General features: G+C 37.8%; 1 protein-coding gene across 1 annotated transcript in view; it reads right to left on the bottom strand.

Moving 5' to 3' along the window:
- Positions 1-4,301: 4,301 nt before the first annotated feature.
- Positions 4,302-18,288, bottom strand: part of LOC140328305 (uncharacterized) — a 64,661-nt gene continuing 50,674 nt past the window's right edge. Inside the window, exons 27-36 of the mRNA XM_072407806.1 lie at positions 17,228-17,579; positions 16,294-16,460; positions 15,665-15,776; positions 11,440-11,603; positions 10,715-11,155; positions 10,009-10,158; positions 8,952-9,131; positions 7,987-8,118; positions 7,391-7,570; positions 4,302-6,622 (exon numbers count right to left, since the gene is read on the bottom strand). Of these exons, the coding sequence (XP_072263907.1) occupies positions 6,560-6,622; positions 7,391-7,570; positions 7,987-8,118; positions 8,952-9,131; positions 10,009-10,158; positions 10,715-11,155; positions 11,440-11,603; positions 15,665-15,776; positions 16,294-16,460; positions 17,228-17,579 (1,941 nt within the window). The 3' untranslated portion in view covers positions 4,302-6,559. The remainder of the gene's footprint in view (positions 6,623-7,390; positions 7,571-7,986; positions 8,119-8,951; positions 9,132-10,008; positions 10,159-10,714; positions 11,156-11,439; positions 11,604-15,664; positions 15,777-16,293; positions 16,461-17,227; positions 17,580-18,288) is intronic.

Genomic DNA, 18,288 nt, shown 5'->3' with positions numbered 1-18,288 from the left:
CAAATAGAATGTTGAGTGTGTTGGCCAGTATGACCCAAAAGCCTGCTGGTTGGGTCTTAAGCCGCGTACACACATGCAATTCTTGTCGTTGGAAAGAATCTTTCACGATCCTTTCCAACAATAAGAACTGCACGATGCATGAGCGAGTGCTTTACATACAGCACCATTCTGCTCTATTGAGAGGCAAGGGGGGGAACAATGGAGTGGCACCCCACTGTGCGTTCTCTCCCTTCCCTTGCATAAGGATCGCTCATCGTTCATCGTCCATGGATCCGCCAGGATGGATCCAAAGACGATGAATGACGTGGGCTGTACACATGCTAGATTCTTGCCCGATATCCACCCTGAGACAATTATCGGGCGAGAAAAATTTGACGTGTGTACGTAGCTTTAGATTGTAAGCCCCTCTGGGCAGGGTCCTCTCCTCCTCCTGTGTCACTGTCTATGCCTGTCAGTCATTTGCAACCCTATTTAATATACAGGGCTGCATAATATGTTGGCGCTATATAATTACTGTTTATAATTAATAATAATAAGGCGCATAAATGTTTAGGTACAAAGTTTTCAGGGGTGTGAAGGGGACTGGGGAAATATGTGTGGTACTAATAAAGGCTTTTATTTTGTTCCAAAATTAGGCTGCTGTGGGGCATGGACAAGACACTTTCAGCACATTTCCATATCTTCAAAGTTGGGGGGGAAATAAATGAGTGAAGCTTGTTATGTCTAATGGTGGTTTAATTCTACCTTAGGGCTTTTTATATCTCTACTCTAATACACTTTTCTTGTGGTCTGGAAGATGACATTTGAGTTACAAAAATACTTCTTGATTCATCGGTTTGAAAAGTAAGTGGAAAGTCTTCTACCTATGTATATAACTACAGTATATCTATGGAACTTGAACACTTAAAAAATGCTTTTAGGTTTACTGAAACCTTTAGGAGAGGATATTTTCTCTTAGAAGTGGTTTCCCTTTAAGGCTTGTTGAGCTTTTAGCCTCAGCGGAACAATGACAAGTTTTATTTTTTTAGGCTCACTATAAAAATCATTGAGAGGATAAATAATGGTGTGCTAAAATGTGAAAATATCCTACACTAAGAATTTTGGATGACCAAAAATGGTGTAGTGTATGATCCGGAAGGTGAGTAGAGTGACTTATTCAGTGTGCCTCTGACAGCTCTCTTCAAGTTGATAGTCCTGTGTATGTGTGAACTTTGTAGAGCAGCAGGGTCAGTGTTTACACAGTAGTGCTATTCCTTAAATCATCTTCACATGCCATAACCATTCAGCGCAGGAAGAGAGAGCCCTTTTTACTCTTTCAGATGAATCAATCATGAGTTTGGCTGTTTACATTCAAGCTTGTGAGCGTCATTTACACCACAAGTACATATGCTGGACAATTTTTAAAGCTTGGAATCCCTGCTGTCAATGGCAGAGTGTCAGAATGTCACTAATTACTATATTGTTAGCTTGTAGCTTGAGCTGCTTCTTGTCTCTTTACATATGTTACCGCAAGTCTGCAAACTACTGCTGGATGGAGCTGAAAAACATGGGGCATTTAAATGTTTACAAAGGTTTCTTTTTTGAGATAAAAAAAAAAATCAAGGTTTATTAAACTTTAAATCATATAATTACACACTTCCTAACATTTTAAATCATTTCCAGTTATACCTTTTTGCTATGACAGTGTATAAACTGTCACAGTATACAGTAATGCATTTTAATATCCTGGAGGCAGATTTACCCGTAGGATATTACAGGGTATTTCTAGTGACCACTTACTGCTAGCTATTGTTTTGCTGTTCATCTAATCTTTCATATTTCTAAATGCTTAGAATCAGATATTTCACTGCGATCAGGCAGGATTTTTTTTGCAGAAGGGACTGGCAGTGTTTCATTCTGTCTCCTTCCTTGGAAGTTCATCCTGAACTTCCTACTTGGAAAGGAAAATGGATACACAAAGTGCCCATGTTTCATCTGCTTGTCGGATAGTAGAGCAAAGCAGGATCACTGGAAAAAAGTAACATGGCCTCCATGGGGAAAACATCATTACCAAGCCAATGGTTGACAAAGAAAAAATCATTCTCCCTCCACTACACAAAAATTTGGAAATAATGAAGCAATTTGTTAGAGCTCTGAACAAGGACGGTGATTGCTTCAAATACATTAGTAGATTCTTCCCTGGATTGAGTACTGAAAAATTGAAAGCAGGAACCTTTGATGGACCCCAGATTCCAAAACTGATAAATGATTCAAATTTCAGAAATTACATGACTGTTACTTAAGCTTCTGCCTGGCACAGTATGAAGAACTGGTACAAAACTTGCTCTTAAACTTTAAAACTTTAAAAGTTGGGTGTTACAATGAGCATAAAGGTACACTATCTACATAGCCATTTGCAAAAATTTTCAGAAAACCTTGGGGATTTCAGTGAGGAACAAGGGGAGAGGTTCCATCAAGATATAAAGGTGATTGAAGAAAGGTATCAGGGCAGATGGGATAGACACTTGATGGCAGACTACTGCTGGGGCCTTCAAAGAGATTGTCCTGATCATCAGAATAAAAGGAAATCACACAATGACATCATGTGATTAGTCCTGTAAATATACTGAATATAGAATATATTGACATTCAGTATTTCAAAAATTTAATTTTGTATACGTAGGCATATCTAGTTTAATTTTGCTTAATGTTCATGTTTCATTAGTTTTCTTTTAGGTTAATATTGAGGTCATTATTTCAATCTAGCGAAAACAATACCATATTTGGAATCTGTGCATCAAACATAACCTAAAATTACTTTATTTTGTCAAGAAATTTTTGTTGACCAGTGTATTTGTCGCTGGAAAGGATCTTTCACAACAACAGAAGACTGAACAAGTGTGGTACAAACAGCGCTGTTCTACTCTGGGGGGGTTCCGCTCTGTCGTTCGCCCCTTCACTTTCATTATGATCATTTGTGGATCCACCAGAACAGATCCGTTAATGACGTTGGATGAGCGCTGTACACACACCAGATTCTCGTCCAATACTAGCCCTGAGGCGATTAGCAGACGAGGATCATCTGACGTGTGCACATAGCCTAAGGAGCAGCCTGTTTGGATTTATTCGCTGATTTTTTCAGCAACTAGATGTCCTCAGTCTGATGACCAGCATCATTTTACCCTCTACATCTTGGCACAGGTTCTCCTGGACCTACTCCAGCCTGTCTCTGGACAATGAACAGAGAAGAAGCACATTAACTGACTGGCTCCATGTGTTGCTGCTTCCTCTCACACTACAGACTTGCAATTCCAAAACAACAAAAAGCTAATACCAGGTCATATTAAGGTACTTAACATTGCCTGCATGTAACAAAAAAACTAACAATGTATTAATGATTACAGAGCTACTGCAGTTCTCCACAGTGCACAGATGCAATGCTCTATGTACATTGCATGGTAGAAAAAAGCCCCGATTTTCTGTTTAAAGATTACATTATAGCCCACTAATGAAAATGCACACTGCATTGTGAATGAATGGGCACATACCTTCTGTTTTAGTTTGTACAAGTACCAAGGACATAGGTTTCTACTTGTTGCATTAAAATATCAGCCACGCAAGAAGTACTTTAATTTCAGTAAGGCAGTTACAGAATTGCATGTGAGAATGATGAGCTGTCCCTATCTACATAAAATAAAATGAAAGTAAAAAAAAGTGAAAAAAAATTAATATTAACAAGAGTTTTCAAACATTAAAACACCTTGAATGCACTACTTACATTAAAGGCAATCTCTGAGCCATTTATATAAAAAAATACTATTCAATCCCTGTACTTGTATCATCATGTGCTTTCCAATATTTGAAATGCAGGAGAGTGGTTTTCACACTTGGCTTGTTGCTTTGGGTCATAAATCTGAATCACACAAACTGAGCTATGTTTGTATGTTCTCCCTGTGTTTGTGCAGGTTTCCTACCAAAAACATACTAGTGAGCTTAGCAGGCTTTATCCCAAAGAGGCTCATTATAATATGTGTACATGAGAGAAGGGATGTTGGGTTGTGAGCTCCTTGGGGAAGGGAGTTTTGTATAGCATCCAAGCACTAGGCAAATGTGGGAGGTCTTAAATATATGGCTTGCCTGCACAAACTAAAATCTACAAGAATGGCTCAAAATAACAAAAAAAAACTAATTCCTCTTTTTTATGACTGCAGTGACTTAAATCTATATCCAAAAAACAAACTTATAATACCAATACAAATTCCTTGTTTTATAGCACCCTTTTCTTCTCAGTTTGCAGCAACACAAAAAACCACAAGATGGTCTTGTATGAAAAAACAGGTGTTTAATAATACCAAAACACTTACAGATAAAAAAAAACATTATATAAATGAAGTGATATAAAAATTCTGTATATAAAGGACGGTCTAGTGTATGATATAAATACAATACAAGTCAAGCAGCACAAGTCAAAGTCCCTGTAGATTTACCATATTATGCCTGGAAATGAAGAGCACCTATTTTACAGAACATGTTATTAATTTACCAGACCCAACTGCATGTAGATCCACATACACTATTTAAGATGATGTGTATATTTATTAGGTACCTGCATTAAACACCAAACTTTCAGCCTTTATTTGTTCAGATGACCTCATATTTAATGATGTTTTTTTATCATTATCAATCGCACATTTTTCAGCAAGCTTGTTAGGTTTGGTGTGTTAGATTCTGTATTTAAAGTGTGTATAAAGCCCTTACTTGAATACAACTGGCATCATGTTACTATTAATATGTTTAAAAAAAACGTATGATACATTTCTTCTGCCAGTAACAACACTTCTTGTTGTAGGCTGACAAAGTTTAGCCACTAATTATATAAATGCACATTAGGATCAGTAATAGCCCCTGGGAGAGGTCATTCAGGTTGCCATTGAGCTGCATATCTAATGGACGTAATAGGCAGCCCAATGGCCAGTTGAGGAAGCTCATGAAGCTGACTGACTACTAACTGCAAGGGCACAGATTTTCTCTGTCAGCTTGCACCAGGAAGTGTTGTTACTGGAAAGATCTTCAGATCAGAAATTTTTGCAACAGACTCACAAAAATGATTTGCTTTAGAAAACTGTATACAGTCAGGAAAGTCAGCCTTTTGAATTGACATGGCTTGTGTTTCACATTTCAGGACATTTGTTCTTTTGTAGATTTGTAAATGGGGGGTAAAACTATTGTACATAAATAGTAATACATTAAAGCATCTAGTGGTTACAAAAGGTACATAGGGCGAATTCAATCAACAGACAGAATAAAGCTCTGAATGCCCAGTGCAGTAACCCAACCAAAGCAGAATTCATGTAAATGAATGTTTATAGTAGATGGATTCCTTGTATGTTTTTTGCACAGCAATATTAAATATGTAATGTTATAAAGGCATAAGAGGCTTTTCTTTTCCCGGGTTTTATGATTTGTTATGTCCATATGCCACCTATATAATGTAGGAACAAAATCTTCTGTGTGATGTGAGTACACAACATCTTATGTGATGTAACTGAATGCAAACGTATATTAAGTAGAAAAAAAAGCATGGAAGTGGGACACTGTATAGGAGACATAAAGCAGAGCAGAATGAAAATAAGGAACAGCCTGTGACTATCCTTCTGAGGTAAGTAAGCAGCTGGGCTAGTGGGTTTTAGTGTACAATAAGCCAGGAGGACTACAGAGTTGAATTAGTGCAGTTTGTAGTAACAGTATATGTATACATTATTATGACCCCATATATTATTTCTAGAAAGTTTAATTGCCAGGATATCTCTTATATAGGATGTGACATTAGAATAGAGGAAATTAGCTGAATGATAGCCTGATGATACCAACTCAGGACATTTTTATTCTCAGGGCAGAATATTTTAGCTACATATGCTCTACATACATCCCAGTTTTGAGGTATATAGGAAATGGGTTATGTTTTCAAAGCATACTCTGTTAGCTAATTCCAAAGATACAACCTTAGTGTAGTGTATGGTAGATCTAAAACTGCTGTGCTGTGTTCATTCTACAAATATATGCAGAGTCAAAGGTCCACAGAAACCTCAGCAAACTCAAAGGGAACATCAAATATGGAAGATTACACTTTATCTCTTGCTATAAATTAGACTTTCTTTCATCTGATGCCTAATCCACCACTCAGAAAAAAACTTTTATTTATGACTCCAGTCCCAGTAAAACATGTTTTATAATAGAATAGAAAATAATTCACATTTATGTTATTGTGGCAGATCCACACAAATACCTCAGAGGTTCTTTAGGAATTTTAAAAGAAAGCTATACAAGACTGACATTGGTCACCTTCTTCTAAAAGTGAACTGCCTGGCTGTCTCTGGCATATATAATATATTCCATAGCTCCCTAATCTTTTGAGTACAAGTTTTGTTTAATAGATTTATGTTTATATGAACAACAAGAAATACATTTAGGTTAACCCTGTTCTTTCCCCTTTACACAAGATTGTAATGAACTCATCTAACTACAGGTAGTTTCAAAATGCAGCTCCAGCACTGGACGGGTTACACTCTTCTCTGCCAGGCTAATGAGCAGAACGTTGTCTGCGTTTCAACTCTTGTTCCATCTGCTCCTGTAGAGTGCTCACCTATCAAATGAAAAGCAAGTAACATAAGAACTTTTAAATTCACACTTCAACATGCAACTTTTTTTTCTGCTAAAGGACACATTGTGCCTGATTTATTAAAGCACCCTAAGGCTGGAGAGTATACTCTTTCATCAGTAGACCTGGGTGATCCAACAAACCTTGGATGGATCTCGTCCAAAAATCTCATGGGTTCTCTGATTTATGATAGACATGCTGTACTATGTACTGTACTACTACTATTTCTGAAAGATCATGTAATCTATTTTCCTTTATAAAAATATACAAGAGGACAGAAAGAAAAAAAACTGATGGATTAGGGATGTAAATATTGTTGCAGCTCTGGGCACTATGGGCAAATACATTCCCTGTAATCTTGCATCTGGGGTTTGTAGGATTGGAAATGTGTTTGATTGGGGGAAAAAAGGAGAATATGTCCATTTATTTTCCTTTTAAAATGCATTTATCATTTGAAGTAATTGTATGCTGTAATTGAGGTATTTTAAAGTGTATACTTTGTTTATGCCAGGGTTATAAGTTATTGCTTGTTATCTGACCTCAAATATACTTGTATGTAACCAGAAACAAATATATAGTGCAATCAACTTTATCTCTTCCACTTTGTTAAGACTTCAGTAGCACCTCTGACACACATTCCTTCAAACTAGTGCACATTACAACTGATGTGTTTTTCTAGAAATGCTCAGATGAAGGTCAACACCAGTAGGTTTGATCATGCGCCAGGTTGAATGTATGGTACTGTTGTTTTACCTGTTCCTCCAGACCTCTGATCCTCTGCCTGTGTGCTCGCTCTCTGTTCTCCAGAGTGATTTCTGCTTGTTGTTGAGCAATGCGAAGCCTTTCGCTTTCAGTGTCCAGCTCCTGCCGATGTCTCATACTCACTTCCATAAGTCTCTGAGAGTGAGCTCGTTCCAGATCTGTCATCTGAGCCTGTTCATAGACATGAAAAATACTATTTTATCTGGAGAACATACATTGCCACAATCACACTGTAAAATGACCACTCTTAAGCTAGATATATATTTAGGAATTTGTTTGTCTCCTGATCTTTCAAGAAAAAATTCACTATTCAGGTCATGTTGGGGCATCTCCCGCTGCTTGAGAGACAGTAAAGGTATGTGTGATATAAATAGAAAAGGGTGGTCTCTTGCTACAATCATTCCTGTGCGAAAACAAAACATGTGCCAAAAATTTGTACAAAATCGTCCTACCGTTATATATTTTAAATGACACATGAACGATTATGTGATATCTCCTCCCCTGTATTATGCATGTCATGCAACCCCGTGTAGGGCCAACTTTAGTCAACACCTAACTGCTGGTGGATTTATACAACAGGGTGTTACCTCCAGGTACTGATTCTGCCTCTGGGATTCTGCCAGATCTTTTCTCAGGGAAAACACCACCTGATTGATTTGTTCCTTCTCTACATTTAGACGTTGTGCTTCCTCCTCCAATCGCAGCTGCTCGCGTTTCACCTGTAAGAGACACAAAGCAGTACATCTTGATGTCCCAAAGATACTGACTTGACAACAAATGTGACTATCAAGTTAGGAAGTTATGCAAGGCACATAAAAGACTAATGCATTCCTATCATCAGGGATATAACACAGTAACTAGTGTAAAAGCTTGACAGAAGCTTCTCCAGTATCTCAGCTTTGATGTTTCTGTTTGCCAGAGATGTGAAAATGAAAGCTTGATCTCTTGTACATATTACCTGCAACCAATCATTATAGCATAGCAGTTGGAGACATGCAGGCCTTTAAGTTAAAGGTCTAAATGATCTATTGTAGAGAAACAAAAAAATTCATCTGTAGATCTGGATTTTTTATGTTCTTTTTTATCTGAGTACAGGTACATTTGGGTGTGAACAATTTATGGGAATGATATTACCCAATCTCAATAGATTACATAAATACATGATTGAATTGTTTGCTTTTCTTTCAGTTCTTACATCAAAATAGATATTTTATTTTTTACTATATTTATATATGTGTACATGGAAAAAAGATTCATGCCCAGAGGAACTTACATTTTATTATCCCCGCCACAATCAAACATACATGCACCTATTTTAGGTAGAAGCCAACACAGTGTAAATCAATATTCTGAGAAGAAGTTCATATTTATGTAAGCAATGTCTCTGGAGGACCAGAGAACCTCAAGGCATCTGTGTTAATTACCATGCCACTGCTATACACAACATACATTAGCTAGGTTTTCTTTACATATCCTACATTTTTTTACATTTTATACAAACTTCAAATACATCATTGTCTATTGTAAAATGTTGTCCTGTTCACACACTGACCTTTTCCAATGCATTTCTTAGATTGTTGTTGCCTTTCTCCAGAAGAACTGCAGAGTGCTTCATGTCCTGTTTGTCAATCTCAGTTTGTGTCTTTTCACCTTGCAGCATCTTCATCCTTTCCTGCAGTTCAAGAATAGTGACACCCTGCTCTTTCTCCCTCTGCTGCTGCTTCAAGAGAGCCTGCAAGAGACCGAATCCTTACATTTCAATATACAAAAACTTAAATCCTTTGAATACTTAACTAAATTACGTTATCATTACAGCAAAACTAAAAATACAATGAAAGGATGATTCTTTTAAATGTACAGCTCCAAACTGATTTCAAAGTATAAAAAGTCTTTAAATGGATGGTTGTTTGGTGCCCTCCTACCCTGTAATTGTCATTATCTAAACTACAACTTTTTGAGTCATTTTCGCTTTGCAGTCTGTTTGGCGCAACCTTACAGCTCTTCACTATTCTGCACATGCATGCTCAACACAAACAGCTCTTTTCACCGTGTCCTGTTGATCCTGTTGCTAGGTTTACCAGAAGTTTTTAGAAGTGTTAGTAAAGCAAACAATTAGAAATAATCTATTGCCAGTTTTAGAAGGGAGGGAGGGTTGAACTCATTATTTTTGCTGCTGTCTAAATACTATTAAGAAAGATTTCTGTTTACTTCCTGTCCCAAATATGAAAGAGGAAACAAGAGCAAATCTCTTTAAAGTCAAACAGCAGCCAAAGCCATTAAAAAAAGCATGTTGCCAGCATGCTAATGTACAGGAGCCTTTTCTTTCTGTGGAAGCTGATATCTTTCTGTAAAGTAGAGGTGTGCCGGACTGCTGCAGAAAGACCACTTCTCTGCAGTATGCTGGCACTGGACAAGTTATTGTTACTTTGACTTTGGCTGCTAAATGAAGATGAGAGCTTCAACTGGGTTTTAAAGGTAAATCCTTCAGGAAAGGATTTACCTTTAAAACCTTTAAAAAATACCTTCCAGGAAATCTTTACTGGAATTCTAACCAGATTTTTAAACACCTCCTTTCAAATGTTCTCCTGCCCTTCATGATCTTGTCTCACCTGCTGCAGGTCTTCTGCTCTTGCTTGAAACTCTCTGCATGCCAGTTGTAGGTCCCCCAGCTGCTGTTGCTGCTCCTGCACTGTCTGGGAGAGTCGAAGGTTCTGTCTTTTACTATCGCTTAGAGCTTGTCGGACAGAATCTAGCCGCTCCTGAGAAAGAATGACAAAACACTTAAATATCAGAAGCTAAATAAATCCTTTGTAAAACAATATGTTTTTATTTCTCTCTACAAGTTTATGTTTGTAAAACAGTCATGTAGGTCTGGGTCTGACGCAGTAACATTTTTACTGGAAAAAATGATTCATCCTTCATTACTGTCAAAAAATACATATATATAGTTATTATTGAAGTCTTTTCTAAATGTTTTTTTATTGTAATAAATATAGGAATTTGTAGATTAGCATCTCATAGACTTAGAATGAGTACATAACAAGCAAGAATGAATGTAATATGTCCTTAGAAGTTATACATTAACAATTTATATAATATTAGGTGTATTAACTGCAAGCTAAATTATTTTCAGCCTGCTATGTGAAAAAAACACATATCCTTTAAAGTGGAAATACAGCTTTTTTTTTACGTGGTCCTGTAACCAAAATGCATAAAAAAACACCTAAAATCATTTCTACTTAAGTGAAAACTGCACTTAGTTCTGTATTCCAGAACAAAGCCTTATATAATAAATATTTACTCTTGAGATGTTACCTGTAAGACTCGTCTATCTTGCTCAGCTGCTGTCAGAGCTCCTTGTAATCTATTCACATCTTCCTGCAGGTTACCCCTGCCAGTTGCTGCTTCCCCCAAAGCTTGGCTCAGCCCCTGTGATTTCTCTTGCAGCTGCCTCTCTCCATCCTGTGCCCTAGACAAGGCCAAACTCAGCTTCTGCACCTCTCTTTGCAGGCCAGCCTCTCTGTCTTCGCTCTCCTTCAAGTGATCCTGCAAGTCCTGCGCTTGATCCTGTAAAGCCAGAACTTCGGCTTCTCTTTCTGCCAGGCAGAGTCGTGTCCTCTCTAGTTCACCCTCCACAGAGCGTCGTCTGAGCTCCAGGTCTGTACTGCGGTTCTCGGAAGCCTCCAGTACGTCTCTCAGGTTCTTACATTCCAGTTCCTGGCGGCTTTCACAACTACGAGCCCGGCACAGTCGCTCCTACAATTGTGTGCAAGAAATTTAACATGGTACTTTTGACCCTCCATAACTTGTTTAGACTTAATTGGGCAGAAAAGAACATGTTTATAGTGGTCATGGTTGACAGTAGTATTTTTGTAGGCCAAGTAGCAAAAGTAACAAAAGGTAATGGCTTTATTGGCTCAAGTAAATAATACAAAGCCCCAGGTCGGGGTACATTGATAGATAAATGGCATTTCTGATTACAAGGGGAGGAATATAACAAAAGTGAATGAATACTTATGTTCTGTGGCCATGCTGCATACCTGTAAGTCCCTCTTCTCATCCTCACACATACGCAGGCTGTGATCCAGTTTTGATGCGCGCTCCATTGCAGTCTGACGCTCCACCTCTACTTGACGCAAGTTGTCCTGCAGCAAACGCATCTCTGTATGTGCTGTGCCCAGTTGTTCCTCCGTCTTTTGTTGGCCTACAAAAATGTGATACTTTTTGTTATAAAAGTACAGTGATTATAAAGTAGACATGAAGGCTTCTGAATCGCTAAACAAGTTCCAAAATCAGTGATCAGACTCACTAGCAGAATCAATAAGTAAACTTTTCAGGACGATGTAGAGAAACTGTTGAGCAACACTTTTATTTAGGTGCTGCAGAATATTTTTAATGGGAGGCCATAGTTCTACTTTAACAACCCTTTGCAACAGGCACAGGCAGTGTATTTATTACTGTGTCTTTTCAATTTGCAAAAAGTTTTATTACAAAAATAAAATCAATTTAGTTTCTTCATGTTACTTTGTTATATTTTTTTAAGACTGTCCAAGATTCTTCCCTAATATATCTTTAACTAACACGTTTTGGACATACATACATTTTAAAGCCTGGCAGCAGAATTAAATAGAGTAGGGAGGAGTTAGAACTGCCAGAATGAACTGTAAGGGTCCATTCACTTTGTGTTCTGACAGATGTCAAATCAATAAGAATTGGGGACATTTTCCCTCACTTCCTAATCTGTCTGAATCTTGTTTATTATACAGGAACTAAGTAAAATTTCCAAATGGGTACAACGGTGTTTCTCCAGAGTTTCTTGAGCATGGAGCAGTTTGTGACTCAGGTAGGTTTAATAGATATCAATAATCTTTTTGGCAATATAGGAGGCGTTCTCGCTTCTGAACACCACACAAATGTACTGTAAGTTGATATAATAGGGGTTCCATGAAGACCTGAAAGTTATTTCAAGGGGTTCCTCCATGTTAGGAAGGTCAATAAACACCGGGGTAGGGAGACAATATGAACCATAAGTTCATGGGTTGTAAACTTTACACACTTTCGAGGAGTTTAATGGTATTTAATCAATGGGCTGCCTTAATACACCACAATACATCAGGCAAACGTGAAAAGGGTCCACATTAATTATTACACAGTATTTATATAGCACCGACATATTATGCAGCACGATACAAAATCTATTGTCATTTCACTAGCTGTCCCTCAAAGGGGTTCACAAAATTCCCCCCCCCCCATAGTAATATGTCAATATTACAATCTAAGGTCAGTTTTGGGGGGAAGCCAATTACCCTAACTGCATGTTTTTGGAATGTGGGAACACGCAAACTCCATGCAAATAGTGCCCTGGCCAAGATTCAACATTGGAACCTAGCGCTGCAAAGGCCAGAAAGCTAACCTCTGAGTGAGCAACCGTGATAGTTTACCAATAATAATGGTCAGTAGGACACACAGGGATTGTGACTCTTAACCAGCAGGGATAAAGACAGAAATATAAAAATGAAAGGTGCTGCCTTTCCAAGTTACAAAACCAAAAAAATAAGTTCATATTAGCATGGGCTAGCATTTGAGCTGGGGTTACAAAGAAGGCTGTGTGAAGTGGGCCTATATGGTAGGACACTGCTTTCTGCCATAAAACTTTGCACTAAAAATACCAGCAGTTATCTCCCTTTACTAAAAGCTGTGTATTAGCTTGTGTATTAAATATTTCAAGCTTATCAAAAATGAAGATAATTCAGATTCATCTGTTATCGTGGGAGCAATTTGTTTTCTACACTTAGCAGACTTCCAGTTCAGTAATCCTGCTGAAGGGCTATGTGAACATGTACTCCTTCCCTTCTGCCAAATCTAAAGTGGCTGATAACATAATTCATTAGCCTAGGTCTGGCTTGTGAAATCTAAATCAGCAGTTAAACTAGAGCTGTGCTAACCCAGAATATTTGTCTAGCACTTGGCTGGTATTCTCACATCCAGTACATAAGTATTAAATAATTGTTGGATTGTTTACTGTATGTAGCAGAAACTTCCCACATTTCAGATCATTTTATTTAGCTTTAACATGCCTTATTTCTAATACCAGAGCGTCCTGGAAAAGTTGTGACTAATAGTAAATAATATTTTATTAATATTTTTGTAAACTGGTTATAGTAAAGGACACATAAACAGTTAAATCTGCTGATATCTAGTTACAAGGTTGTGTCACTCAGTCTTGACTAAAAAGTGTACATGGAGGCTGGAGGAACACATTTTACATCAACTTCATTGTAATAGGTGGGCATAAATTACTATATTTTCTGTGCTTTACCTGCAATTCTGGCTGACAATGCAAAACATAGAAAGAGAAAAATGGACTTGCAGCATATTTTCCATCATAACACTTGGTAGTGCATCACCATAAGCTAGGAAAAGTTTTCAAATGTATTAAGAATGAAGGGCACCACATCATGTTAACAAGCTTTACTAAGCACTGTGCTAATGAGCAAGGTAACACAAGTGTTAATTCAACGCAGAAGTGTGAATGCACCCTAAGTTATCCTGACCCAAACTAACGAATTTCTAAAATAATACGAGTGCTAAAAATTCCTATGTTTTTATGGATCACATTTGTAATCTAAGCCCAGGCATTAGATGGGAACTTGACTTAAGGTGACATGAAATTGCAATGGTTCCTGTAAGATGACATGACTGATCTGTTACAAAAAGGTGGGTGGGGTGCAGACAGTTGCTGTTACCCTTGTGTGAGCATGACATGTAAAAACCTTTCATCATGTCTTTCATTTTATGAGGTTGGATTTTAAAGAACAATAAGTGATGTTCCACATTTATATCATAATCCCAGCCATTATGTTAGAGCTTGTGAAGATTCTCCAGCGGAGAATAGGATCAAGTCCTTTTCTTCACATCTCCCTGTTAAGGTTGTAGGGGTCACACCCTTTTAAAACATAGCTTGAGGCTACAAAGTTATCATAGCTGAGAGTTGTTCATAAGCAAAAAATGATAGATAGAAAGATGTCATCAAATACTTTTAAAGGTTAACAGACCGATTAAGCTTGACAAACCTTCATCTTTATATTATATTTTGTGTTTTTTAAAAGAAGAAATTAGGCGTAAACTTGTTCTTTGTAATCTTTGCATTTCGCTTCCACAAAGTGCTAGTGGATTATTCTTTTTCATTATTTTAATCCACAATAAAAGCTCATATTTCTTTTCTAGCCTGATGTATGAAACTTTAGCACATATTAGTAATTTGCTGATTAGCAGCTTTCCCTACTAGAAAACAATGCTCTATTCAAGTATGTAATGCACATAACTTTATACTTAGTAATAATGAAGATGGAGGTCTGACTGCTGCATTGGGTACTTGGAGGAAGGAAACCTTCATCAGACAATGGATAAATATGAAGAAAGATCTGTAAATCTTTTCCATTACCACTAACTTAGTTTTCATTTTGCCTCTTGCGTAGGGAATGGTAACGAGAAATAATCCTTTGTCTCAAATATTCAAAATTACTTGTATCCGATCAGGGTCAGGTTACACCCATGCGCCTGTCATTTCACATTTGTGTCCAATATTTATATAACAATGGTATATTACCATCTCTTTGCAAAGTACACAAAACCAGTGGTCGCCAGCCTTTTGGTTGTCACAGACCACTAATTTCACGAACTCCAAACAGCGCATGCACGGGGAGCCGTGTGTTACCTAAAGGGGAAGAAACTTCTCACAGAGTGATGTCATGATGCCAGAACCCACCCACTCAGACCTGCAATGGGAGAGTGGGCAGCTTGTGTCCAGAGACACAACCCGCCCACCACCCTGACCTGCGATCCGTACGGAGGACATGGTCCGCAGCTCTGACCAATGTGCCCCCCCAGCGAGGACCTTCTCCTGACTCCGCTGGGGGGTGCACCGGCCAGAGCCACGGACCACCAAAATTTTCCTGCAGACCACTGGTTGGCGACCGATGCACTAAACCATTTAAAGCAAATTGCGACCCAAAAACAAACATGCAATTTGTTGTAGTAAACCAGTCCTTTATGGGGTGGTTGCTTTTTTCTTTCCTACAAGGCACTCTTTTTCATAGGCACTAAGGAGTAGTTGGAGTAGTTTTGTTCAAATATTCATAAGGAAATCCTAGATAATGAGTATAAAGCTCCATCAGTTTTAGCATAGCAAATGTGTGGATGCATCCAGCAGGGTTAATGGCTTGCCCTGCGATGTGGCCATTGCTCAGTAAAATATATACATACCTTCCTGGAGTTCTGTGATCTGTCTCTGGAGTTTCTGCAGCTGGCTCTGCAATCTCTCACACTGATCTGTGCTATCATCCAGCTGTCTGCGCAGAGACAATCCGGTCTCATCCTGACAGAGAAAGGAGATATTGTTAACAAGAGAGCATTTTATCACTAAAGGGTGAGAGTAAAACAAATATTATTTTACATTAGTAACACTCTTTATTATAATGCATGTCTGCCATTGGATCTATGTTTTAAATATGGCTTCTGAGAGACAGACAGAATGTCCTACCCTCATGATAAAAAAACTGCCACAGCCTAGCATTCTGGATATCCATTCTCTACCATTGACTATATACAAACTTTAAACTAAATTTCTTACTTGATAAAAAGATAGAGAATGTAAAATGTTAAACTCAAAGTACATGCAAAAAAATACGATTACCTTCAGTCATTGGTTTATTGGAAAAAATTATTAAGTATATTTTAAAGTCTAAAATTTGTCTTTACATCCCACAATTCCTTCTAAGAGTAGTTATACCAAAGCTTTATATATTTTTTCTCCATTATTGACTTCTATCTACCCTTTTTAAACACAGATACATCCTGTAAGGTCACAGTGCTATGCTTTCTAAGTTCCTTACCCTCTCCCTCTGAGTGTCCCTCAGGTCCTGCAGAAGGTCCTTTAGAGCTGTTTTCACAGTTTCAGGTTCAAGTTCAGGGTATGGGGAGCGACTGCGATCTGGGGAGCCACTGCGGGAGCCTGGAGTCCGCCGTCCCTCCAGAAGTGCACTAACTGACCCAGAAAGTCCTGCATAACGGGGATAAATTAAAGTTTCATTCATAGTAGGAGATTAAGTTTATATATAGTTTTGATTGTTTCAACTACAAATAAAACTGCTTTAGGCGAATTCACAATTAGCAAAGGTCTAAAAAGATGAATATAAAACAGCAGAATATTCTTTCTATCACATATATTGTTCTATCTTGTTACTTCAATTACAGCATCTAGCATCCATCCTTGCTGTACTCTTCAGCAAGCACAGTTAGTAAGCAAAATCAGTCTGTATATGATCAGATTTAGAGATGGCATTTAAAGCAGATAGTCACATTATTATGTTACAAAACAAAAAAAACATTATACCGTTATTACCATTGCACAGTTGTTAGAGGCAGTGTAGTTTTAGAAGCTTCTAATATATATAATAGATTTAAATATTAAACCCCAAAACAAAAATGTAATATTTGCTGCTTACAAATCTGTAGATGTGGCCAAGTATATTTTTTGCAAAGTACAGAAAAAACTGTTGATTCTTTCAGAAATCATTGAGACCTTGTAACTCTGTAGGATGAACTAAATTCAGTTTTATTTTCTTTTGAAGATATCTTTTGTAAACAAAAAATCAATGCCTTCCTAAATGTCGGAGATTAGAAGGAGGAAAGTGGTTGCAGAACCACTATCCAAAGCAGGATAGCAACCTAGGGTAACAACACATCAACAATACAGTGATACAAAACAATTGGTCATGTGTTATTGTAAAATCACCAGATAAAATTTATGAGACAAAAATTAATCACCTTTACTGGGAGAGAGAGATCTGTAGGGTGAGGGACTGCGACCCCTAATGCCCAAGGTATTTCTGAAAGTTGAGTAAAGGCTGTTTAAGTGGTTTTCTGCATCCCTGCGTGCTGTCTGAATTCTGTTTAACTCTGTGTCAAGTGCTCGAATTCTAGTTTCACATGCTCCAAGCTTAAGCTTGAGATCCGAAGCTTCACTGGTAACCCGCTGCAGTTGCTCCTGTAGTGTCTTGCATCCTTCTTGTAGCTTTTGCTCTCCAGCTCGGCTCTCGCCAAGTCTCTGTTCAAGTTCTTTCTCACGCTGGTGGGAAGAAGTCTCTAAAGCTGAGAGCCGCTGCTGCAGAGCCAATATCTAAGAAATTCAGAGAATACATTTTGGATTTTTAGAGAGTTAGCCAACTTCTGGGCAGAGACTTCATGGGCAATATGCACAACAGTTCATATACTGGCAGGAACATGTTCACTGGGCTTCCTGAGAAACTTTTTGTGAACAAATCTAGTTGACAGCCTGACAGTTTTCATTACATTGGCTTTACCTTATTACATTACCGAAATAATAATTGGGTAATGGGTGTAGTATCAGGAATCATTCATTCTACTCTATGCACATATACCTTTACAGAATAATTCATTTGATTTGTGCAGATCTTCAATCCTGACTAAGCATAGAAAAGGTTTAGTCATGAACATATGGCCATACACCAAACAAATGGCCAAATCAGATGAATGCTAATATTTAGCACAACTTCTAAATATCTACGTCATGTGTGGCAAACAAAAGTGACATAGCAGCTACACATCAGAACAAAAATGTTAGTCTTGCATTAAAATTTTTCATCCAATAGATGGGTACCTGATGACAGATTTGCTGGCTGTCCATACATGCTCCATTTATTTATATATTTGTTTTAAATGTGATGTTTGAACATCTGGCCCTCAGTAATTGAAGCAAGAACAAATGGCTGTTGCATTTATTAGGGCTAAAGGCATTTCCAGGGATATATGGCTGTTATAGAGACTTGTATCATTTCAGAAAAGTGTGCATATCAGATGTTAGTTTA

Source organism: Pyxicephalus adspersus, chromosome 4, assembly GCF_032062135.1.
Source record: "Pyxicephalus adspersus chromosome 4, UCB_Pads_2.0, whole genome shotgun sequence".
NCBI classification, from domain to species: domain Eukaryota; kingdom Metazoa; phylum Chordata; class Amphibia; order Anura; family Pyxicephalidae; genus Pyxicephalus; species Pyxicephalus adspersus.
This window is presented reverse-complemented; position numbering and strand designations above follow the sequence as displayed.